At 56.2% G+C, this 24,537-nt stretch overlaps 1 protein-coding gene across 3 annotated transcripts; it reads right to left on the bottom strand.

Annotated features, from left to right (window-relative positions):
- Nucleotides 1-401: 401 nt before the first annotated feature.
- On the bottom strand, nt 402-23,710 carry NKX2-2 (NK2 homeobox 2). Of its 3 annotated transcripts, XM_030826388.1 has the most exons (4): nt 23,638-23,710; nt 14,577-15,278; nt 13,339-13,650; nt 402-1,867 (listed from the first exon to the last, which is right to left on the bottom strand). In XM_030826388.1, the coding sequence occupies exons 2-4, from the start codon at nt 14,833-14,835 to the stop codon at nt 1,761-1,763; spliced, it is 678 nt and encodes a 225-aa protein (XP_030682248.1). In that variant the 5' UTR covers nt 14,836-15,278; nt 23,638-23,710; the 3' UTR covers nt 402-1,760. The 3 variants fall into 3 exon arrangements, with proteins under 3 accessions (XP_030682248.1, XP_030682247.1, XP_003268296.1); XM_030826387.1 differs by lacking the exon at nt 402-1,867 and having other exon boundaries at nt 12,162-13,650; XM_003268248.2 differs by lacking the exons at nt 402-1,867; nt 23,638-23,710 and having other exon boundaries at nt 12,162-13,650; nt 14,577-15,657.
- Between the last annotated feature and the right edge of the window lie 827 nt (nt 23,711-24,537).

The following is a 24,537-nucleotide window of genomic DNA, read 5'->3' as shown; positions in this document are numbered from 1 at the left end:
GGGGAAGTCCTGGCTGGTCCTTTCCTTTCCTTGACTCACCCAGGGTTGGCAAAAAGGTCAGCTGGTTGGGGAGGGGCAGAGGTGCCGGAGCAAAGGGACTCTGTCAGTCTTTGCAGGGTAAGAGTCCTTAATCTGCAGTCCCTCCTCCCCAAGGGGTAGAATTACCTCTTAATCTAATTTACTTTATAACCTAAACTCATTCTTCTGAGAAGGGTTCTATAGGAGTCTTCAGCCTGGCAAAGGGGCCTGTGGGACACAAAGTGTTAAGAACCTCTGGAAGGTGGCACCATTCTTCCCTCCAGCTGAGCAGTAATGGCCATTTCTGAGTGCTCAGCCACTCTCTTTGCCTCCTTCCACCCCAATTCCAGCCAGATACGTAGTAAGGAATCAATCAAGACTCATATTTTTAAAATCTCTTTATTATTTATGGAATTTTACACAGCCTGAGGCATTTTTGATTGAGGGCATAAAGAGTGTGTGAAGAGATGAATCTGCATTGCCACTCCCAGCCCATTCTGTAACCCCTGCCACTGCGGCTGTTCATTTCAGAGTGGGCTGAGGTTCCACAGAGCAGCTGAAGAGCTGTGAATGGTGGTTAATTGCAGTGATGTTAATTAGCATGTTATAGGAGGTAAGAAGAGCAGATTCACATCTCTCTTTTTACTGCTTCAAACAAATGATCTAGATCTTTGCTACATAAGCCACTGGCCACATGTGGCTATTTAAACGGAAATTAATAACAATTAAAGAAAAATTAAAGATCAGTTCCTCAGTCACACTAGTTACATTTCCAGTGCTTGATAGCCACACGTGGCTAGTGGCTGCCATACTGGAGAGCATGGACACAGTACATTTCCATCACCGCAAATATCCACGGACAGTGTGCTGCTAGTTCTCTACCTCGCTCACCTGCTGACTTCAGAGCCTAGCCTGGGCCTGTCCTTCTGGCTTCCTTCTTCCCCCGCCCCCCACCCCACCCCTTTGTCTCCCATCCTCATGCCTCTCCCCACCTCCCTCACCCCACCAATATCCTTGTCATGGAAAGGTGTGTGTGACAGGGTTCCTACTGTGAGTTCGGCTCCACCGTTTTGAAGTGGTTCAGCATATTAACTACCTACCTCCCTGCGATGCCCTGCGAAGTGGGAAGGACAGCCATATCCTTTTCTATTTTTTTGGTAACCAGCGGGGAAACAGGCTCAGAGAGCAGTGATAAGTAACTAACTTGTCCAAGGTTGCACGTGGACAAAAGCCATCTTCTGATTTCTGGTACAGGCTTTTTTCTCATGGTTTGTGCTTTGTAAATGTTTAGGGCAGTCATGGTCTTAATTTTAAAGATACTATGTTCAACATTTCCTGTGTCTCTCAGCAGGGTTTCACTGTGGAAGTGCACGGGAGTGCAGCAAGGAGACCTCGCTGACTGTCTCACTCCTCAGCCACAGGCCACCTGGCTTTGTCAGTTTCCTCATCTGGAAAATGCATGGAGGGAGTCATTACAAAATGATGCTAAGATTTCCTCTGGTTCCAATATTCAACATATTTTTTGATTACTTTTTACTCATATGGTTTGATTTATTTCCCAAATGATTCAAGGACCCTTTTCAAAAGGTTCTCCCCTTGCTCTGGAGCGGCCGTCACTGTGGCAGCTACCTACTGACAGTGCAATAGCAGGCCATCTCTAGGGTGACACCTGAAATTGCCTGCCAAGCCCTTGCCACCCAAAGTGTGGTCCTGCCCCAGCAGCGCCAGCGTCTCCCTGGAGCTCATGAGAAATGCAGAATTCCAGGGCTGCTGAATGTGAATCTGCATTTTATCCAAATCCCAGATGATTCGTTTGTATCCCAAAGCTTGAGGAACTGTGATCCAGGCCCTGGGGAAGCAAGAATGAGCACAACTTACCTGAGTAGAACTCGGCCGGAGGGGAATCAAGCAGACATGGGGGACGTGCCCAGCTCCAGACACTCCTAGCCACACTGGGACATGGCTGTCCCCTCAGGGTTTGTCCAGGTGAGTCTGAGCTCCTTCTCTGGGTACAGTCATTCTTTCAGTGTGGAGAACACCTTTGGCTCTGGAGTCTATTTACTCAGGGACTCATTGTCTGCACTCACAGCCTCTTTCCTCCATCTCATTAATATCAATTGAAGCACTCTGATTTGCAGCAGGCTTTTTACACACACCCTGCGTGTAAGACCTTTAAAATCAGGATTAGAATACTGGTTCTATAGGATACACCTGGAGTTAGGTGGACCTTGGGCCATGTGCTTATAAGTCCCCAAAAGGCTCAAGGGAATGCTGACTACATTCTGGGAGTCCACAGGAGGCCTAAAGAAACATGAGGGAAGGAAGAACAGGATTTCATCAGATTGGGATTTGGGAAATGGCTGTTTCAAATAGAGGAGAGGACAAGGTGGGATTTAGTGTACAAAGACCCAAGGCGCCGTCCTCAAAGGCACAGAGAGCATCGCCATGTCATCCAAGCCCTATGGAGATGGGTGACCGGGATGTTCTGGGGCTGGCACTGGACACCTGCCTGCTCCTGGGAGGGGAAACGGTGATCCATCTGCAGGAGTCCCTGGCCATGGTGGCGGCCAATGGCTGGATGTGAAATTCAAGCTAGACCTGGACGTTCCTAATCTGCCTTACCTCATAGATGGGAAGAACAGGATCGTCCACAATTCTGGATGTCCTGGATCATCCAGCGGCGCTTGCAAGCATGCTTCTTCAGAGTGGTGAGACTGAAGAAGGAAAGGTGCCAGGAGACATCAGGGAGGACCAGATGGTGGAATACCACCTGCAGCTGAAGCAGCTCCACCATGACCCTGACCATGAAACATGGAAGCCTCCATACTCGGAACTGCAACCTGGGCAGCTGAAATATTTCTCCTTGTTTCTGAGGAAGTCATGGTTTCCAGGGGGAAAGCTCACCTTTTTAGATATTCTTACCTGTGATGTGTTAGATCAGAACTATATGTTTGAGCTCAAGTGCCTGGATGAGTTCCCAAATCTGAGGACTTCCTGCACCACATTGCAGCTTTGGAGGAAAGAGCTACCCCTGTGCAATCTGCCTGTTCTTCGGGATGCCAGTCAGCAGCCAGATGGCCCAGTGGGGACCAAGAGCATATGCTGAGCAGGACACAGACGCACACTGTGTGTTTCGTTCCATCCTGTCTCTAGGGGCCTGCACTCTATCTTCTCTGCTCTTTTCAATAGCACTTAGGCTAAAAAACAAAACAGAAAAGTCTGAAGCAGAGAGAAATTCAAGACAGAACTCTAAGACCAGGTGGCTTAAACAACAGAAATGTATTTTCTTACAGTTCTGGAGGCTGGAAGTCTAGGATCAAGGTGTCAGGAGGGCTGGTTTCTTCTGAGGCCTCTCTCCTTGGCTTCCAAGTGGCATTTCCTCCCCATGTCCTCACATGCCCTCCCCTCTGCGTGTCTGTACCCTGATTTCTTCTTCTTCTAAGGACACCAGTCATACTGAAGTAGGGCCTACCCTAATGAATTCATTTTAACCCAGTTAGCTCTTTAAAGGTTCTATCTCTAAATATGGTCACATTTTAAGATACTGGGGGTTAGGACTTCAACATGAATTTTGGGGCACATGCCTCAGCCACTCATCTCCACAGTCTCTTCTGAGGAATGAGAGTGGCTCTTTCTGCATGCAGTTGTCACACCCTGTGCCTGTGTCATGTGTCCCTGTGCCTTGAGTGTCCAAGTCAAAAGTAACCATATGGGCTGGACTTCGAGAAGCCACTTGCCCCTCAGGTGTTTTAGATACTGAACCTGACCAATGGGGGCTCTGCAAACCGGGGGTGCCTCCCTGACCCAGTCAGATTCTCCCTCTAGGAAGGGGGACTGCCACATTCTGGGAGCTCCTTTGTCACAGGAAAAGACCAAGTCACTGGCTTTGAGGATGGGTCCTGAGGGAATAAGTGCCATAGTTCTGGACCTGCACGAGGGCAGCTGTGTGTCCCAGCCTTGGCCATGAGAAGCCAGAGAGATGGGCCCGCTGCTGTTTAGTCTCCATGTCCCTCACTGCATAGTTCCCTGTGCTAACTGCCTCCTTGCAGCCCAAAAACTCTACTTGGTACAGAAAGACGCATCAAAAATGGACATTCCCAAGGAACACATGGGGAAAGAGGCCATTAAGATGGGCCATTAAGTCATGAGTGACCTCTAGAGACCAATGCTAGGTCTAGGATAAAGGCAGAGTAAGAGCTCAAGTGTCTGTGTCTTTGGGGTCCCCCAGATGCAGACCCTGAGACAAAGATTCATGTGCAAGTAGTTTAATTGGGACCAACAAGGAAATGGAAAAATGAGAAAGTGAAGGGAAAAAAAATCAACACGAGAGGTGGTAATGAGCAGATTGCCACTGAAGACAACTAGGGCTCAGTCCCACTGGGGGCCTGTGGGAGATGGCGAACATGTCTCCATGTTCCACCTGGGGCCAGGAAGCTGGGCTGTATATCCTGCAACCTCCACCTGAAACTGGGTGAAGACCATAAACTCCCCAGCCCTAGCCACCTGTCTAATGGGCCCAGCACCCTCCTGCTCACCTCCAGGAAGAGACTTGCAGATGCTGGCAGCGGGAAGCCAGCACAAGGGAAGAGGGAGTGCGCTGGGGCTGTGGGCAGTGGCTGCACTCTGCAGCAAGCTCTGCCTCCTCCCGAGTCATGAAGCAGGAGTTCCAACCACAGCTCTCTCTGCTCAAAGCAGCTGGCTGTTCACTGGGTGAAAAGGACTGCCAATTTCTGAGAGATGCCTTGTGGTCAGACCATCAAGTATCAGATCCTCTGTCACAGACACAAAAAGCTGATTCCTTTTGTTTTACCTTCTACATCTAACTATCCTTCATTTCATGCCCATTCCACACAATTCATCTTACCCTACAGAGGCTGATGAGGTAATTCTTTTATTTTGTAGCTAGTAGAGTTAAAGAAACATGGAGAGATCTGGAAGTAGATACTTAAATAAAATTTCATTTAATAATTCTTGTGGTTGGACACAGTAGCTCACATTTGTAATCCCAGTGCTTTGGGAGGCCAAGGTGGGAGGATAGCTTGAGGCCAGGAGTTTGAGACCAACCTTGGAAACACAGTGAGATGATATCTCTACACAAAAATAAAAAATAGCTGGGCATGGTGGTGCATGCCTGTGGTCCCAGCTCTTGGGAAGGCTGAGACAGGAGGCTCTTTTGAGCCCAGGAGTTCAAGGCTGCAATGAGCTATGATAGCATCACTGAACTACAGCCTGGGTGTCAGAGTGAGATCCGGTCTCACAAACAAAACAAAACAAAACAAAAACTTGCAAATCTCTCAGATTAGGGAGCCCAACACTATGCCCAGAAAAACATGTTAACTTATTTTACCTTTTCCCCACATTAGGCAAAAAAGTAATCATTTAATTAGAGCAGTAAGATCAATTGGCTAGTGAAAACTCTATTTTTTTTTTGTGCACTTTATCATCCTGGGGGGAGAGGGGAGTTGCTCATGTCATCGAAACCATAGAAGGCCCAGGCCCAGGAGAGAGAACAGGCTCTGGTGTGTGCCCCTCAGGTGGACCCTCTGCCTACTCCCCCTCAGTTCTCGGGGGACACTCGCTGGCCGGGATGGCCACTCTACACCAGTGGAGGTGCTGGTGTACATACAGGCTTCCCTGAGGATGCCAAGGGGTTGGCCCAGCCCCCACCAACCAGGATGGGACCTGGGCACTGGCTGCCAGAGGAGAACTGGCAGAACCCTGCCCCATGGAGAAGTCACCCAACTGCCTTCTGCAGAGAGGGAGGGCATCTTTGTCCTCCCCCACCCCTGCCCACTCTTCTGGAATAGGAGAAGACGCCCTGGTAGATCCCACCTGCACTCCCAGAATGCTTTTCTTTGTCAGAACACTGGCTTGATTATAAGATCGGGTGCTTAACTTCTCTGAAACAGGCTCCTCTGCAGAAGGACAGATTGGCTATGATGATCTGATTAGACGATAAGGAGAAGGAGCCTGGCCTAGAAGGTGCTCAATACGTGGCAGCGGTGATGGTCATCGTCTTCAGATGCGAGAGAGGCTGGGGTCAGCGACCTGGGGCTTTCTTTGTATCATTTTATGAAGAAAGGTAAAAATACCACAGGCGAGAACAAGCAACAAAGGGCGGACGGGATTTTTCATCTGCAGCTTTGAATTGATACCTTTAAGTATTGAGCTATTCTTTTGTTAGGACAGAACACGTTATTCCATTAGAAGGGAACATTTTGGGGTGGTGGAAGTCTTCCACGTCCTGCGTGGGGTGACAGTTACACGCATGTCACATCAGCAACCTGAGGAGGGAGGGGAGAAGGGCCGGGCTGGATACCTTCAGCCTCTTCATCGCACTCCAGGCACCAAGTGCAAGGGCAGGGAGTTTTCATTATTTAGGGAATGCAGCCCTGGTGTAGAGGACACCTCGCGGGGACATCTCGAATCCCGCAGGTGTCTGAGCTGCGCTCCGCGCCCCAGCCGGGAAGCCTTTTCTTATCCAACCGCGCCTCCCCGCGGAAAGCCTGGGTACTGCAGACGCCCTCACCGGCCCACCGACAGCTGGTTTTGAAGCGGGGGCTTAGGAAAGTAAAGGGGTCAGTGTTTGGAGCCACGATGCCTTTGATCTGAGGCGGTTGCACCCAATAATCAACGAATCAAGCTGGAACTGCAGGCCCTACTTTTATTGGGGGGAGGACCTTGAGGAATGTCACCCCCTTGTCCCCTACCCGTTGCCCCACGCCCAGCCTCTCAGAAAGGCACCAGGCGTGAGTAGAGTGCAAGGCGTCTACATCCTCGTGTCCTTTCCATTCCCGGACACCTTTGCACCCTAGCCGAGGTCTCAGCACGGAGTGAGGGTTGCCCGGAGTGCTCTGCTGGGTGGGGGCGTTCTGGCCTCCCGGGCCCAGACCTCACGGTCCGGGTCGGCTCAGCGTCTCCCCCTGGCGTCTGGACTGTGCGCCTGCTCCGCTTCCAGGCGGCGAACGGCAGGAGCCGGGGGTCCGGCGGGACCCGGATCCAGGGCGGGCGGAAGGCGAGAGTCTCTCCTTCCCAGAACCCCTGCCCCGCAAACCTGCACCCAAACCGGGTCCCTCCTCCGCATCGCTCCCGCCCTCCCCAGGCCGCCTCCCCACGTGGGCACCCACCCTCCGGGCCCTCGCAGCACCGCCGTCCCCGCGTCCACCTGCGCGGCCGACGCCGCCAGGGGCCCTGAGATCGCGGAGACCGCGCGCCCTGGCGCCTGGTGGGGCCCTCCCAGTGGCCAGAGCTCTCCTGGACCAGTCGGCTGTGGTCTGTGCCCAAACACGATGGAAACCGAGGCTGGGACGGGCGGTGGTACGCACGTGGAGAAGAGGCATGGCGGGAAAACCACAGCTGAAGACAGGTCCACTCGCACCTCCCAGGCAGCCGCGCACCCGCCGCCGTCTGACTCGCGGGTCTCCCTAAGGTTCCGAGTCGCCGCCGCCTCCTGGCACCACTTACCGGGCTCCGACCCGGGCCGCCAGTCCGCTGATGCGCAGCTGCCTCCCGGCGGCTCCCGGGCTCGGCCCGGACCCGCGCGCAGAGACGCTCGGGAACTCGCGTCTTGGGCGCCTCCTGGCGGCGGCAGCACGCGGCACACGCATGGTTCTGCGGCCCGAGGTGGCGCGTGGAGCTTAGGCGGAATCGGCGCGCGGGCCTGGGCTGCGGGCCCGCATTTCCCCGCTTGCTCGGATGGCGGCGCTGAGGCCTATTCCCCTCTTTATTAATAACGATGCCTCGGGAGGAAAAAAATAGAGCCTTTAAAAATCAGAGTGCGAGAGAGGAGAGAGAGAGAGAGAGAGAGAGTGTGTGTGTGTGTGTGTGTGTGTGTGTGTGTTTGTGTGTCTTGGGGCGTTGGTGAAAGCAATAAAACTCAGATCGCTTCCTTGGCTAGATAGCGGCGGCTATAATGCGCCGGGAGGATCAGGGGTTTATTTGCAGATCCTGGATAAAAGATGATATATCGACACGGTTTAGAGTGTCACTGCGCCTAGCCTCTCAGGAAGCCACAAGTACATATTTCCTGAAATACCGCCCAGCACAGTATCTAATCCGCCCGCCACTTAACACCGGGAGGGGAACTTCGGCACCGCACAAGCGCGCTCCCGGCTTCCTGGTTCTGGGTGGGGAGAGCCCAGCGGGGAAGGATCTGGTGCGCCTAGACGCCCCCTCCCCTGGCCTTTGTCTTCAGTCCAAGTAATCACTTAGCGATGGGCCTTAATAAATACGTCTGAGAACTGTCCTTATGCTTGGTAAATATTGGATTAGCTTTTCAATGACCAGGCTCTTGAAAAGGCTCGAGAAATCCACACCAGGTCTCAACTAAGCCCAACAGTCAATAGGTAAGGAAATAAGTTATTTCCCTATCTGAGGTGGGGAATGTTGAGAAGGGGGGCTTCTACTCTTACTAAATTATCTGATTCTACTAAATATGACCGTTGTACTAAATAGGAAAGGGGGCGCATCCAAGTTTCCCATTAGTCGGAATTTCCACCAACTCAGTTCTGCTCATTACGGGCTGAGTGACTTTGTGGGGAACTTATCTGGGTTCCATTTTTTATTTCCACAGAGCTCAGCATAAACTATTTTTGTTTAGTACATATGGTTTATTTGGGGACTGCTTATGGGAGTTTTGACCTGGCAATTGCAGGGGAGAAGGCATGACCCAAATTATTTCCGACTGCCTCGCGCCAATTTGGACCGCTTAGGGGAGGCAAAAAATGGGCAAATTCCTTGGAAGCCCTGCTGTGTCTCCCTGGTACTGAATTTTGTAAGCACGCAATACAGGAGACATTGAAAATTAAAGGAAGTATCTCCCTCCTCCAAACTGGGGAGAGACGCTGTTGGAAGAAGTTTCTGAAGTGGTTTCCGATCGCACCAAGAGGCCAGTGGGATGGATCCCCGCGCGTAATTCAAATGAACGCGCGCGTCTTTAGCTCTTCGGGGTTGGTAACCAAGTGGCCCGGCAGGGCGCAAGTCGCCTTGGAACCGGCTGCAGCCCAAATCTAGCTGGGACCGGGACTGAGCGGCACCCTTGTCCTCTCAGAACCTTTGTCGCGGTGAGTGGAAGGGCGGCTCCGCGCGCTGTCGCTGCGGGGCCTGTCGGTTGCGAAATCAGGGGGGTGGATTTTCATCTACCCAGGAGCCACTAAGCCCGTACGGGACCAAGCACCACCCAGGCCCTGGGTACCCTGAGTTGCCTCCTGAGTCCCAGGACGGTCCGATGGTGCAGAGCTCCCAGGCAGAAGTTAGTTTCCTGATACACACACAGGAGTGAGCAAAGTGCGCATAAGTGAGCCCAAACCCTGAAGGCGCAGGTTCGCGGACTCCCGTCCCAGCGTTAGAGTCAAGGAGAGAGAAGAGAGGAAGGAGAGAAGTGAGGAAGAGAGAGAGATTATGAGAGAAAGAGATTATGAAAGTAGAGAAAGAGATTATGAGAGCGAGATTATGAGAGGAGAGAAAAAGAGAGATTTTGAGAGAGAGAGACAGAATGAGAGAGATCCAGCTTTCAGTGTCACGGGGCCTAGGCGGGGCAAACGCCCTCCGAAGCCATCAAAGACAGGGGTGGCTTTTTCTCCCCTCCACCAGCCTCCTCCCCAATAGATATAGCACGAATTTTTAATGCGTCTTCCTTTCACAGACAACAATACAGGGTTTGAAAGCCGGACACAATTTAGGTTTTGTGCGGGTCCCTCCTCGCGCTCCCTCGGTCCAGCTGGCCATATGGAATCCAGCATGGAGCCCGCGGATGACAAAGGGACCCAGTGACAAGCCCAACAAAACCCCAAGGAGACTTCTGCCTGACTCCGGGATTCACTGCCCGCGATAAGCGCGCTGAATGGTGCGGGGTGGGGCGGGGGGTGGGGGGCGGGCCCCTTCTCCTTCTTCCCCTCTCTCTGTCCCCGCGATCCTTTCTCTGTCCCTTTTTAATATGCACGCCTCTAACATCTCCGGCTCCCAGCTTTCCCATTGTGAGGTTTTGTACCGCCCGCTGTAGATTGGGCGAAGATAGACTGCTGAAGCGGACCCCGCGCCGGGTGCGCTCCCAGGGCGCTGGGGTTAGGGCCACACAGGGCTCCACAGGCGCTTTTATTGACTCCATGGGGACCCGAGGACAGAGAGAGGCGGGCGCCGGGCCCACCTCCCGGGCTCCCGGGCGGCCGCAGGAGCGCACACCCAGATTGCAGACCCGCGGTCCTGGCCACCGCTCCAAATGTGTCCTCAATGGGCAAGTGGTGGAAGCCTGCCAGGGTGAGGACCTTCCACGCTTTCCCCTTCCTCTCTGGAAACCTGAGGGTCTCTTGTGATCATTCTCACCCTGGAAACCCTGGGGCCTGGAGGAGTCAAAATGGCCTCAGGCCTTCTGACAGCTCCGCTCCAAGAGACTTGAAACCCTCACCTTTCCTCCCAGAGGATTTTGGGACTAGGGGAAGTTGTAAGTGGATGTTGAGTGGTTAGTACCAGGGCACGTTGGGCATTCAATTATTGCACAACAAACTATTTGGGAGAAATTCGCTGGCCTTTAAAAACAGTAAGACATAAGCCCCAAACATTGCCAAGCTAGTGTGGAGAACAAAGGGAGACCTTTTAGCATTTAGAAAAACTGCCCTTTCCCGGAGGATGAGCCTGGAGATGGGAAAGGACCTTTACTGGGGTGTTAGAAAGACTTCCGAGCCCTCAATTATCCAGGGGCGGTGTGGAACGTGGGAATAAAGTGTCATCGCGTCCCTGCGCTGCTGCGCTGAGTGCTATCGACGCACAGATTTGGTCGCACGGATAATCATGTTTGCTTTAGATATTGAATTAAACCTGATCATCAACTAGAGGGAGCGAGAAAGTCAGCTGGGACCGCTCCTTTTGCCCGGCCTCCTCACTGCCACCCCACCCCCCAGCCTTGGTGGTGCAGCTTCAGAAAGAACAGAGATACAATTTCCAAATGCGCCGACTTTCAGTCCCCCAGCGTCTCGCAGCACCCGCTGGGCTCTGAGCTACAGAGCCCCAAGTATTTTTAGAAACCCCCGAGATAGAGGAGAAAGGCTCATCCTCCAATTCGCCAGGCTTCCTAAGACGCTCCCCCGCGTGGCCAAGTGTGCGCCAGCAACCGCCAAGGAGATCTGCCCCCAGCAACAAGGGTGGGACGGAATCAGTTCCCCGCCGGAAAGATGGATGCGCCCTTCCCGGGCGAGCCCGGGGCTGTGTGCCCACTTCCCGTCCCGGGCGCTCACCCCACCCCCAAACCTCTACTTCCTAGCAATCCACTCAGTCCCACGCTCAAGGGCTGACTTGGGGGGACCGCACACCGCTGAACGCTGGAGGGGAGGTGGCCCGAGATCCAGTCCCCGGAGAGAGGCCTGGAAGCCTGGAAAGGATGGGAGCGGAAGGGAAGGGGGAGGCACGGTTTGCTGGGATTGCCAAAGACTCTCGCTCCCTGGCTTCCTGGGGCCAAAGATCCTAGAGAGGGCTGCAGTATCCCCTCCCTCCCCCGAGCCCAGGACCCCGCGTACTCCCCCCACGCCCCCTAAGCCAAAGCCTAGCGCGCCCTGACCGCTCCCACCCCTAGCCTTAGCGGTCTCCTAGGTCAGCACCAGCCCGCAGATTTTGAAAAGGGGTGGGGAGTGGGGAGAAGGCAGCCAGTCTTAACCTCAGACCCCCACCCACCCACTTTCTTAGCGTGAGGTAAGTCAAATGCAACAAAGTGAAAGTCATCGAGTGTAGTGGCTTCAACAGCTTCTCCGGCTGAAGGAGCCACTCATAGATTTGGGCCAGCGAGGGGGGTTTGCTCTCCTCGCCTTTGCGGCTCCCGAAGTCACTTTTCCTCCCGCAGCCGGACGCTGCCGCCCGGGGTTCAGACAGCGCGCGAGACCCGGGGAGAGACCGGGGAGGGTGGGCGACCCTGGGCTTCCGGCCGACCGCTCGCAGGCCGGAGGCCGAGCCTTCCCGTCCCCTCCCCAATCCTAGGCGCGGGGTGTAGCCTGTGGTCGGAGGGACCTGCACCGGGAGCCCCGCTGGCCCCAGGGCCCCGGTGCCCCCGGCCTCCCCGCCCGAGAAGAACCGCCTGTGGGAGCCCCGCGGGCGTCCGGGCCCGGCTCCCAGGCCCAGGCCTCTGGCCCGGCGCAGTAAGACAAACGGGAGGGCAGGGATTTTTTCTTTTTTTCTTTTTTAAACACAGGATTTTTATTAAAATTCTTATTTAAAAAATCGAAAGCTTTCTGCGCCCGGCGCTCTTGGGGAACCGCGCCGAATAGCGGAGCTCCAAGTTCGGGGCTCAAGGCCCGGAGGACAGGGCAGAGGGTTTTCTGCCTACAGGGTTTTCTTTTCCTTATTTGAGAAATGTTTGCACAATAAAATAAAAAGAGAAAGGAAGAAAGCAGGGGAAAACGCAAAAAAAAAAATAACCCCAAAACAAAAACACCAAACCCAAACAAACCACAAAGAAAGGAGTTGGACCCAGACGGGAAACAGGCCCGTCCTGAAGGTCATTTTGGCAACAATCACCACCGATATTTACAACGAAAAGCGAAATCTGCCACCAGTTGTCAGAACGTTTACATGGCCATAAATATTTAGCATTTTCTTATTTTTTTTAAAAAAAGGAAGAAATTCTCCATATTTTTAAAGTGTTCTCCACTTGCTTTAGAAGAAGACGGCTGACAATATCGCTACTCACACAAACGTACTTTACAAAATTCACGAAAGCAGGGGTGGGGGGTCGGTCTTTTTCTCGTTTTCAAGTGACGACATTAACGCTGGGACGGTTTGGTCCCCCCGGGGAGAGGCAAAGAAGCGAAGCTGCGCAAACATTCTGTAAACACGGCGTAGAGTTCCGCCCTCTCCAAAGGTTCAGCAGGAGAGGCATGGGCAGAGCTGGGTGGGTGTAATCTGCTACTCCAAGGAGACGCAGGCCACCTCCCAGCGCCTCCCTAGTGGAGCCGAGAGTCAACTCGACTCCATAATAATAATTATAATAATAATAATAATAACCACCATAAGGACCCAGGCCTCCTCGCCGCCACCGCCGCCGGGCTGGGGCCTGGGCCTGGGGCCGCGAGTCTCGTCGGGGCGGCGCTCACCAAGTCCACTGCTGGGCCTGGACCAGGGGGTGTGCTGTCGGGTACTGGGGGGTGCTGGCCGAGCTGTACTGGGCGTTGTACTGCATGTGCTGCAGCGACTGCGCACTGTAGGCCGAAAAGGGAATGCCCGCCTGGAAGGTGGCGGCTGCCAGGTCCTGGGCTTTGAGCGCGTGGCACGGTTTGCCGTCCCTGACCAAGACGGGCACGGCCACCCGGCGCGGCGAGGGCAGGGGCGTCACCTCCATACCTTTCTCGGCCCGGGCGCGCTTCATCTTGTAGCGGTGGTTCTGGAACCAGATCTTGACCTGCGTGGGCGTGAGGCGGATGAGGCTAGCCAGGTGCTCGCGCTCGGGCGCCGACAGGTACCGCTGCTGCCGAAACCGCCGCTCCAGCTCGTAGGTCTGCGCCTTGGAGAAAAGCACTCGCCGCTTCCGCTTCTTGCCGGCGTCCCCCCCGCCGCCCGGGGTCTCCTTGTCATTGTCCGGTGACTCGTCAGCCGAGGGCTCCGGGGACTTGGAGCTTGAGTCCTGAGGGGGCGCGCCCGCAGCCAGACCGTGCACTGGGGGGAGGGGGAGAGAGAAGCGCTTCAGGCGTCTGGAGGCCGCGCGCAGCCTGCACCAGACTCGGAGCACTCTGGATCCTCCATGCGACTCTGGACCTCCGCGCCTGGCAGCCCAGTGCCGCTGTCTTTACCATGACCCCTGCCTTGCTCTACGCCTGACGAAGACGTCGGGGCCTCCCAGGGTAAAGAGGGAAATCCGCAGGAGTGGGGGCTAGGGGCTCGCGTTTCAAGGGGCTCACATAGTGTGGGTGAGAATTTGGTGGGGGGGAGTGGCACTGAAGATCATCGCAGGTTAAGGGCTCCGGCGCCCTTAAGCGGTTTCCTCTCTGGCGAGACGTGGGCAGATTTTTAAAAGAAAAACCCCACAATCCCAGCATTGATCGGCTCGGCCATTTAAGGCAGGTTTTTGGGGGCTTTCGTTTCTGCTTTCGGGCCTTCTAGACACCCCCTGCACCGCACAAAGCGTCCTCTGTGATCGCGCAGGGGGCAGGGTGAGCTATTTATACCCGGGCCACCCGAAGCCTCCCCACCCTCCACCCGTACCCGGACGAGGCTCGCTGGCTACCTACAGGGCTCCAAGCCAGTCCCTCCCAGCGGCCGGAGTCCGGGGGCTGCGGCTGGAGCCATCAGTCCCGGTTGACATCATATACCAGCCCCTGGGAGGTATAGCCCTTCTCCCTCTTTCTCCTTAATTTCTAGCACTGAAAAAAATTTTGGAGACCAAGTTCTTTCCCGGAACTAAGGGGGCTTGAAGAGGAGGGCAGAGGACAACCTATACAAGTGTTAAAAACCTTTCTACGGATCCTAGTGAGGGGGTCCGGGCTTACATGGCCCCTTCCCCTTTCACTCCCAGCGTCCATCCCGGGCTGCGGCCGCAGGAATGGAGGGGACCACGGCCACAGCAGCCAAGTTTTGCTACTTACGGGAGTACTGAAGGCCCTCGGTGCTGGCCAGCCAGCGCGTGTACGGGTTGTCGCTGCTGTCGTAGAAGGGGTTCTTCAGGGGCAGGCTCTGCACCGCGTCCAGGGCGCCCTGCCCCAGCGGCCCGGCCCTCTTGGCTGGCTCGGGCCCCTCGTTCTCTTCCTCCGGCCCTTCGGCCACAGAGTCCTCCTCATCGTTGGTGTCCGGCAGGTCTAAGATGTCCTTGACCGAAAACCCCGTCTTTGTGTTGGTCAGCGACATGGTTCGAGACCCCAAAATTTATGTCGCAAAGTTGTAGCTTCACTTGGTCAATTCGTGGCGCTCCTCTGCCCCGGCGGGCGGGGGAGGGGGGAGTTGGGGGGAGGGACTGGGGGAGGGGAGGGGGAAATTGGCTTTAATTATTGGGATAATTATTATTTTTAAAAAGAGAAAGAAACTGGGGATGGGGAGGAAAAAAATGAAGCCCAACACAGTGCCTCTCTGTCTTCTTTGAAAGCACGCGGAAATGGACGCAGGGAGCCGGGCGGCCTGCGCGCGGAGCGCCGCGGGCCCCGGCCTTAGTTTCTAACTCCAGGAGGGGTGCCAAGGCGGCGTCAGCTCGGGCTCCGGCGGCCGCTCGGCGCGCGGTGGCGGCTGGTGGCGAGGAAAAAATGGGCCATTGCCCGAGCGATCAGTCCATATAAGGCTGGGCTCCACTCACGAACCTGGGGAGGGGGGGAGAGGGGGAGAAAGAGAGGGAGGGAGGGAAAGAAAGAGGGAGGGAGGGGGAGCGAGAGAGGGAGCGGGAGAAGGGTGGAAAAAAGGGGGAAGAGACATTAAAAACGCAAAGGTTGGCCACGTGTGGGCGGGTCTTGGGAGTCAAGTGGATGAAGACAGTATTTGCAGATGTGAAATTGTGGGTTTTGGGGAGCTCCGCGCTCCCAGCCAACGGCCCTCTAGAGCAAGATGAGAGGTGTAACGTGTCAATTAATTGCAAAGACGGGGCGAGCCTTTTTTTTTAAACCCAGTATTTACATACAAAGGGCCACCGCGTCGCTCGCGAGTCCACACACTTGAAAGGGCCGTTTTAACAAATTGCATCTTAAAAAAGGTGGGGGTGGGGAGGAGGAGGAGAGAAAACAAAACAGAAACCAGGAGGAGGAAAAAAATCCTCTTTAACATTCACCGGTTCCTACCTCCCTGCCCCCGCGCGCCCACCCCCGGCAAGCCGGAAAATTGGCGATTTGTGGCGCCTTTGGAAAAAGGGGGAGGGGGCGAAGGCCGAGCTGCGGAAATCTCTCCTTTCCATCGCTGGTGGTTCCCTAAACAAGATCCGGTTCAAATGGCAAGAGCCCAACTTCTGTAAGCCTCCTAGGTCAATATTTTGGTTGAGGCTTAAGGATGAGTGCTAGAAATGACAAGGCAAGTAATTGATTCCAGTTAACCGCGAGAGAGCCCGAAACCCAGGAGAGAGCTCCGCTCCGGGCCGGCCAGAGCCACCACCAAGCGACCCGCCCCCTTCCAGCCGCCCTTTATTTGCTAAAGACTCATTTATTTCCTTCACTCCGCCTCCCCCCACCTCCCACCCCCAACCCCCCGCCTCCACCTCTCTGCGGCCAAGGAGGACGCGCAGTTCACTTTCTGCTTTGCGGGCGGTCCCGGGGAGGGCGGGGTAAGAGCGAGGAGCTCCAACTTCGGCTGGGGTCGGACCCTGGCCTTGGTGCCTCTGGGCTCTGCGGGCCTCTTTCCCCGGGTGGAGGAAAGGGCAGACGGCCCTGCTCTTTCCTGCCCTCTATTATCCCTCCCTCTCCGGCCCCCTCCCTCTCCAGCCTCCGGCTAGAGGTGGAGCAGCGGGAAGGCGGCGGGGAGGGATTGCGGGGGTGGGGGTGGGGGTTGTGTCTCCAGCCTGGGTGAGGACCCAGAAAGCTGCGAGGGAGGGGGGTCGCTGGGTGGCTCGACGATGCTGCGTTTTCTCCCCAGTTTTCTTCTCCCACTCGAGTTCTTTAGTATGGTCTCCTTTTGGACTCCCTGGGCGCGTTCGGAGTACGCGCTCCACGTTTCCAGGTTAAGTCAGGTTAGTGTGAAGTTTCCAACCACTCGGCTCTGGGAACTGAACTTTCCCGGGACTTGCACTTCCTCCTCGGCGCTGGGGTAGGAAAAGACCACGCCGCACTTACCACTCCTAGTTAAAAATTTTTTGGGGGGGTGCAGCGGGGTAGATTGGCTACCTGATGTTCGTTCACCCCAGAGGAGTGTCAGGAAGGAGCTTTGTCTGGGGGCGGGGAGGGGTACAGAAGGCCACCCCTGCGGGGGCAAGGTCTAGTCTTCCCACAACCTGGGCTGCCTCCGCGCGGGCCAAGCAGAGCGCGGGCGCCGGGTCCTCCTCGCGCGCAGCTGCCGCGGCCGCCGCCGCGCCCCAGCTGCCCCCGGGTTGCCAGCGCCGGGTGAGGGCACCTCTCCCCGAGCCGCTCGGCGGCTTTCTGCAGCCCTCGCTGCCTCGCCCCCAGTATGTGACGTGGGTGACAATGGCCCAGGTTAGAGCGAGCCCCTCGTCGGCGCGTCCTGGGTGGTCGGACCCGGGCAAACACAAATACAAACCGATTGCTAAGCTGCGGACAATGAGCGAAATGTAGACAAATGTCCCGCTCCCGTTGGAAGCCTTTGTCCCGGCTCGGTTTTTGCATTTATTTCAGTGGCGAAATAATACATGATTGACGCTCTCTTTCAATGTGTCCTAACTGTTTGGAATAAATCTAAGGTTGTTCCTAGTTGTCATGGCATTCAACCCTTTTCAATGGACTATCTCTTCATTCATTTCTGAATCCGTCCACAATATTAAGGAAACCCCTTCATGTCGACGCTCCCCGATTCCTCTTTCTCCTCCTACTTTTTCTTTTCTCCTTTCTCCCCCTCCTTCCCCCCTTTTTTCCACTGGAAGAAATAGAAACTTGTTTGAATCGTCTTCCTCGAACCCATTACTTTTCGTGCTTTTTTTTTTTTTTTTTTTGCTCGCTTTCCGTCTCTTTCTCAGCGCCCCCCCTCCCCCGCCCTTTCACGTGGGAGCTCGTCGCTCTGCCCCGTCGGAGGAGGGAAGTTGGTTCTCCAGGAGTCGGGGAAGCGCCGAGTTTGGATCCAGGGGCGGGAGTGGGCCTGCCACTGCTATTGTTACTCAGCTGCTAAATACATAACTGGTGAGAAAAAAAGTTCCTCAACCCAAGCGTTGCAGCAAAGACCCTCCTTTTGTTCCTCCTCTTATTCCTCAGTCCTAAGGTGGTGGAGGCTCTCTTGGGGTCCAGGGCAGCCACCAGGATGGGGACCCTGAATAGGGCCTGGTTGGGCCAGGCAAATTCTTGGGTCAGGTGGCAAAGGGGTCTTTGGCAGCAAGTGTCGTTTCTGGCATATTCCCAGAGCCATCTTAGGTGGGGGAGTGCCCGCAGAGGCCTCCCAAAGCGTGTTCATTTCTTCAGCTGGGAACCACCTCGCTGAAGTTCCATGTAGTTCCCAACTTCTCTCCCTCTTCCCCAGCATAGTGGGCCTTTCTTCCAAGGATCTAAATCAGCACCGCTGCTATTGATCAAGTCCCCTCCCTTCACCCGTGGGAGCCTGCAAGGTCCGCAGAGCACCTGAGAGAGGACTGCCTTCCTAGGGGAATCCTGGCTTCTGGAATTAATCATGGGGAGGGAGTGCTGCCTTAGGCGCCTAGAGAAGGAGGCCCTCAGCCCAGTTCTCAAAGGTCGGGTTTGCCTTTGCTCCTGCCCCTTAGCCTCAAAGACCAGCCGAATCCTTCTGGGTCTCAGCTTGCGGTGTCCTCTTGCTGGAGCACCTGAGGCGCCCACGTCCCCTGCCCTCGCAGGACGCCGCCTGGACTCTGGCCCCTCCTACACTTTCACCCCAGCTAGTCTTCCAGTTTTTCTTTCCCCTGGCCTGGGGGCAGCTGGGCAGGGAGGGAGAGAACTGGAGAGAGCTTCCGCCTTGCCTCCTCCGCGATCGGTGCTGCCGGGTCCACAGCACTCAGCCTCTCCTGGGACCTTGAGACTCCATTTCCCCATCACTTCTCGTCCGTGTGGTTCCCGCGTCCGTTTCCAGAGCGTTAACATTTGCAATTGAAAAGGCGCAGGGAGACCGCTGGGAGGCCGGTAATTGAAGGGGAGAAACTGGGCTTGTTAGTGGAAGATCATAAAATGTAAGTCCCCCAGGAGCGGCCTGTGGACGCCGGGAGGCCTGCGCAGGCCCAGCTGGCGGCCAGGGCAAGTCCGGTGCCCAGAGCACAGTCCAGTGTCTCCTCAATTTCTTGAGCCCGGCTTGCGCCCAAAGAGCCTAGGGGCCAGGCGCCAAACGCACCTTTGCTGTCCCAATTAAACAGGTGATTGCATCCTGAGGACTCCCCAAGAGGCATCCCCGCGAGTATCACAGCTAGGCCTTCTAGAGCCCGGGAGCTTCTGTCCCGTGTCAGCGTCTGCCTGCACCAGTTTCAGCTCCTCGTCTCCCCCACTCGGCATTCTTTAGAAATTCTTTCCAGGTACCATCTTGCACCCAAGCGAGTTCAACGTCCTCCATTCCGTCAAGTTTGGGTTTGAGCTTTGGGCTGAGCTGCCGTGGTCTGGAGACCTCGTAGGCACTCTGCAAGATGCCTCGTTCTGCTGCATGCTTGGGGAGGAAGTTGAGGCGGGTGCTGGAAGTTCTGAACCCAGCGTGCCCCGGGCCGGAGGAGATTTGCTTGGTGTCTCCTTAGCGTCCAGAACACCGCGCACCCCTGCTGGGGTAACCTGAACAGCTGGACCCCCCAACTCCATCTTTATTATCAGCATTGGGGCTCCAGGTTCCGTACACATTTCTAGCTCTATTCATTCTTCCTAGGTTGAGAACGGACTCATTGGGAGTCCTAGGCCCGGGGGAAAGGCAGGAGAGGGGAGGAAGAGAACCTGTGCCCCTGGAAGCTAGAGGAGAGACTCGCTCGCTCTGCTGCTCTGGGTTCCGCAACGAATTGAGTTCGGGCTCAGGCGGCTGGAGCGGGCGCGGGGAGGCTGAACAATCGCCGGAGGCCCAGGAGGGGAGGCGAAAGTACACAGGCTAAGTGGCCCCACTCCAGGACAAGTGGCCCTCTAAGTCGGCCCAGTGTTTACCTGTTTACTTTCCCAGGTAGCTCAAACACGAGGGCCTTTTCTGCGCTCCAGGGCACGGGGGCCGCCCAGAGGCACCCTGCTTTCCCGGCTCCTGTCCTCCCACGCCTCAGCTTTACACCCCCTGTTGTGGGGGTGAGCCCTAAACAACAGCAAACCAGGCAAGAAAGGAGGATACAGGAGAGCAGGCGAGGCCTCGGCACACCCCACGGAGGGGAGCCTTTCCTGTGCCTGTGGAAGAAGTGGGCTCCGTGGACGGCATTCGACCCTCCCCCCATCTCTGTTCTGGGCACCTCTTGGGAGACGGCGCTCGGTTCGCATCCTTCCCCGTTCAAGCTGGTGGTGGAAGCTTGCAGTGCAGGTACCTGCCCCCTGTCCTCCAGGGGAGTTAAGGGCAGAAAAAGTCTTCGGGGATGGGGGATGGGGTCTTGGGGACTGCTCTAAAGAGGGGGCGACCTTGAGGAGCCCAAAGCTTCAGCAGCCCTAGGCGGCACACCTCACACTCCCCACCCACAAAAGCGCTTCCAATCATTAAACACACAAGGTCTTTTCCCTTTATTTGGAAACACTAATTTGTTTGACTTCATTTCATTTCTTCGTCTTTTTTTTTGGAATGAAAAAGGGTTGAAAAGAAACTCCTTTCCTGGTACAGTATGCGGCTGAGCTCTCAGGCCCTCGCACATCCCATCTCAGATAACAACCTTCAAGTGGATTAGTTTATTGTCTGGTTAGCGCCAAGGTGCAAGCGTTTGTCTTCATTCACTCCGGAAACAAAGCGCGTTGCACCTTCCTGCTCCAGCAAGGATTAACCGCGCGGACACAAAGGTTTTGTCGGAGGGGGAAGGTTTATTTTATCTTGGGTTGGAGACTCAGAGCGTGGCATGCACTTGAAATCAATGGGGAAGGAAAATGTCACCCAATCTGGTCCCTGAGTGTGGCGATAAAGACGTTCACCTTAAGGATGGCATCTCCAAAACAGCCCCACTTTGGCTTCGCCTTCCAATGCGGGAGCAGGGGCTGCAGGAAGCAGAGGTGTCAGCTCTCACGTCCTGGATGAAAGAAATCGGGGAATGCACCCCAGGAATACTACCCCGTGCTGGGACCTTTGCTAACCAGAATATGAAAATCAGTCCCAGCTCCAATTGCCCTCACCTTCTGCCCCCGGAGAAGGAAACAGGGTCATAGGAAATCCCTTCTATCTGTGGGGTGGCAGAGTGGAGTCTCTGGGTTGGGGAGGCCTAAAGCTGTGTGAGCCTGCAACTTTGGAGAGGCCAGACCGTGCCCGGCAGATCTCTGGCAGGAGAGACTCACAGCCATTGGACAGGTGGACGAGAAAGTGGGCACTAGTGTGAAAAGAAAGGAAATCTCAGCCAACTTTGGGTTCAAGCCTAAGGTGAGTTTTTTTTCCCCCTTTGGTCCATATTATATTAACTCTTTAAATTGCCCCAGGAAGGGAAGAATGAGTGGATGCCTCCCAGATGGACAATCCTCCCAAGTCAACTAAGAAGGAGTTGGGTAGCTAAGTTCTCCAGGCCTAGAGACTGAGTTCAGATTCTGTGTCTGGGGGAAAATCCCCACCCCGTTCCTACAGAGTGGCGGGAACCCCACTGATGCCACGGACAGAACTGATCCTGGGACCTAGAGCCTGGAGTCTCCCTGCGATTAACTGTGGGTGCAGGAGGAAGGCATCTAGGTGAGCTCCCTTCTCCCCATTCTTTTTCAAGGCGAAATATACAACACTTTCCCAATTAATCTGCCTCCCTCCCACCACAAAAGGGGCAAATATCTCCCGAGGATGTAAATAGTAATAGAAATTAGTATTTGTCTTTCTATTAATCAGCCTCATTGTGTGGGCATAAGACCCTGCGGGCATATGTTAGGACTTTGATAAATGCACTTTAATGAGATCTTTAAAAATGCATCCAATAAAATAAAAGGCGAGGAAAGCCGTTTAACTTTCATGGATGTTAAATTGAACACGAACTGTGGCTCCGGGCACGCTACAAAATGGAACCGGCCTCTCTCCAATATTTTCTTTAAAAATCTAGCTTTAAGCCCCCCTCGGGCCAAACGAGCCTGTCCCAGCCAATCCATTATCACCGGTTTATTGGGGAACCAAATGCCACGTCCCCCTGGGCGAACTCCTTCGCTTTATTCGTTCGCGCTGCTCTAATGATTAAATATGTTACAATGAGATTACGCATCGTCAGTGTTGCCTTCAGGAACGTTCTTTCAGCCAAGCCCGACCTTCCCCGGATGAGGGCGATTTCAATACGGGAGATCTGGGTTTCTCCAGGAAACGCGCGCTGAAAGCACTCTCTTATCTGAATTTACTTCTTAACACGTGACAAAATCATTACCACAAGACTTTGGAAAACAAGCGGCTCTCCTAACGGGTTAGCATTCAACACTTAAAGCTGGGTCGGGCAGGCTGATGTGAAAAGTAGTTGTCGGTGGCGCGGGGAAGGCACGCTCTTAGCTCGAGCTAAGGGCTGGGTCCGGGAAGGACAGGGAATGCACCCTTGGGCCCTTGGGCACAGAGAGGGGGTTCCTAGGGCTCTGTCTCTCTCTCTCCAGTGTGAGCACCAGAGGTTCACAACCTTCCCCTAGACGCAACGACCCCTTTCCAGCCCCAAGAGCCACTAAAGTCGAGAAGGCGCCAGAGGAGCTCCAAAGAGCCTCCTGGTAGTGTGTGCGTGTGTGCTATGGGAGGAGGTTGGGGCGGAGGGGGCGCCCCTCGGAGACAAGGACCTCACCGAGGTTCATTTCTGATCCTCTGGCGATCTCTACTGACACAAACGAGAACTGTCCGGAGCCGGCCGCGGCCCAGGCGACACTCGCCTCCCAAACTCCAGTCTTCAGTCGCCTCTCCAGAGACCTCAGTCCACGGCGCGGGCCCTCAGCCCCGGCTCCTCCTGTCTGCGACTCCCACCGCTTGCCCTCCTGCTCATCACCACCGTCCCCTCACGTCCCAGTTCCGCCTGAGGAGAAGCCCCTGTCTCCACTGGGCGCCATCTCCAAATTACCTTCGGGACTTCTGCCTCTGTTTCAATCCCCGATCCCGAGCCCCCTGCGACGCACAGGGGGCGACTTACCCGGTGGAGGTGGGTGCAGCGGCCGCCCCTTCCTCACCGCGGCCCCGCCAGCCGAGGCGCAACCGGCCCCGAGCAATCCGGAGGGAGCTAGCCAGGCGCTCCGTGCGCCCGCTCCGCCTCCTACTCCCGGAGCTGCGGCGACAGCCCCGCCGCATTTCAAGGCGCGTCTTTATCTAGTACTCCACCTACCCGGACCCCCCTCGCTCTGCGCCCTTCCCCCACCGCGCGCCCTACCAGGCGGGGCTCAGGGGACCGCAGGCGGGGGCCGCCGCGGGTGCCGCGCCCCTCCCTCCTCCTCCACCCCCCAGCCCCGCACCTTCCCAGCCCCTGGGACAGTCCCGCTTTCCCTGACCGCACCGGAAAGTGCGCAGCGGCGGGAGCACCTGGCCTCGGCGGCAGGTAAAACTTTTCCTGACTGCAGGCGCGACAGAGGGGCTCTGCCTGTCCTCGAGTGCTCCCCACTCCTGCCGTGATCCGCAAAGTCGGGGAGAACTTCAGAGGCCCCGCACTTGCCCACCTGCTGCGTCCGGACTACGCGGCTTGGGGACTGAGCCGAGTCAGGACCCGGGAGAGCGAGGGGCTCATAACCGGGGTCCGCCATGAACCCGAGCTCCGGCGCCGCTCGGCGGCGACGACGGTGCCCCGAAACCCCTCTCTGCTGGCAGGCCGCGGTGACCGTGCCCGGAGCGCGTTCCCGCGCCGGGCGGCTGTGGCAGGAGGACCAGACAGTCAGCGCCTGGCAGCGAGGGCGACGCCGGGCTTCCTCCATCGCCACCGCCGGGCTCCGCTGCGGCTCCCGGGCTCCGCCGGGTGCCCCGCGCCACCCCCATCCCGCGTCCACCGGAAACGCGCGCCAGCTGGAGGCTCACCTGGAGCGCGGCTGCGCCGCTGGAGCCTCGGCTGGGCGAGCGCGCAGGTCCTGGCCGTTCTTTATCCCGAGTCACCGGCGGCTGCGGAGTCGCGGGCGCTCGGGCGGCGGCTCGACGCGGCGGGCGAGCGCTCCCCCTCCCGGCTCCGGGCTCCTGGCTCCAGGCTCCCGGCCCAGCGGCCCCACCCTCCCAGCTCCGGCCCCGCGGCCACCGCGCAGCCCCAGTGGAGGGGGCAGCTCCCCCGCGCCGCGCGCGCTCTGTTTGTTTTCCTTGCCGGACTGACGTGAGTCAAAATATTGGCCATATGTTCAGCGGTAATAAATTGGGTATGAGCGCAAACACACTTGGGCTTCGATGGCTCTTTCAGCTGCCACATGGTCGGCTTTGCGGGGAGGGGGCTTCCACCCCGCCTCGGCCCCCTGCCCCCAAACGCGCCGGTAGATTCCCTCCCTCCAGCGCCCCTCTGAGCTGGAGACCTGGGACCCCAGGTTTCTCCTGACCCTCGCCCCTCCTCCCTCCCCAGCAGTGCCTTGGACTCCGCAGCTCCTGGCGAGCCCGGACTGCTGGTTAACAAGGTCGCCATCTATAAATTGCTCGGTCGCTAAGACGCCATAAAACCAAAGGGCCAGATGTGGCACGTTATTTATGTGTGAAACCGCGTTTACACTAGATACGCGGATCCAAGGCCGATAGCACGACTTCGCGGGAGGTCACAGACCTCTCGCCCCGGCTCCAGGCTCCTCCCCCGGCACGATCTCCTCTCCAGGTTGAGGGGTATCGGTCTTCCCGGGAAAGGGATTCACCCCTGCAGCCCAGGGGAGGAAAGTGATTTCAGTGCGCTTGTGCCAAAATGCCACCTGTCCAGGATTAAAGGCAGTCTCTGGGGTTTATTTCCGTAGC

This window comes from Nomascus leucogenys, chromosome 13 (assembly GCF_006542625.1).
Source record: "Nomascus leucogenys isolate Asia chromosome 13, Asia_NLE_v1, whole genome shotgun sequence".
NCBI classification, from domain to species: Eukaryota; Metazoa; Chordata; class Mammalia; order Primates; family Hylobatidae; genus Nomascus; species Nomascus leucogenys.
The sequence above is the reverse complement of the archived record's forward strand: the minus strand, read 5'-3'. Positions and strand labels throughout refer to the sequence as shown.

Bases quoted from the DNA above. Each gene is read 5' to 3' on its own strand.
- NKX2-2 (XM_030826387.1), bottom strand. From the start codon at position 14,835: ATGTCGCTGACCAACACAAAGACGGGGTTTTCGGTCAAGGACATCTTA. The intron at 13,651-14,576 runs GTAAGTAGCAAA...CCCTCCCCCCAG, and splicing joins CGAGGGCCTTCAGTACTCCC to TGCACGGTCTGGCTGCGGGC.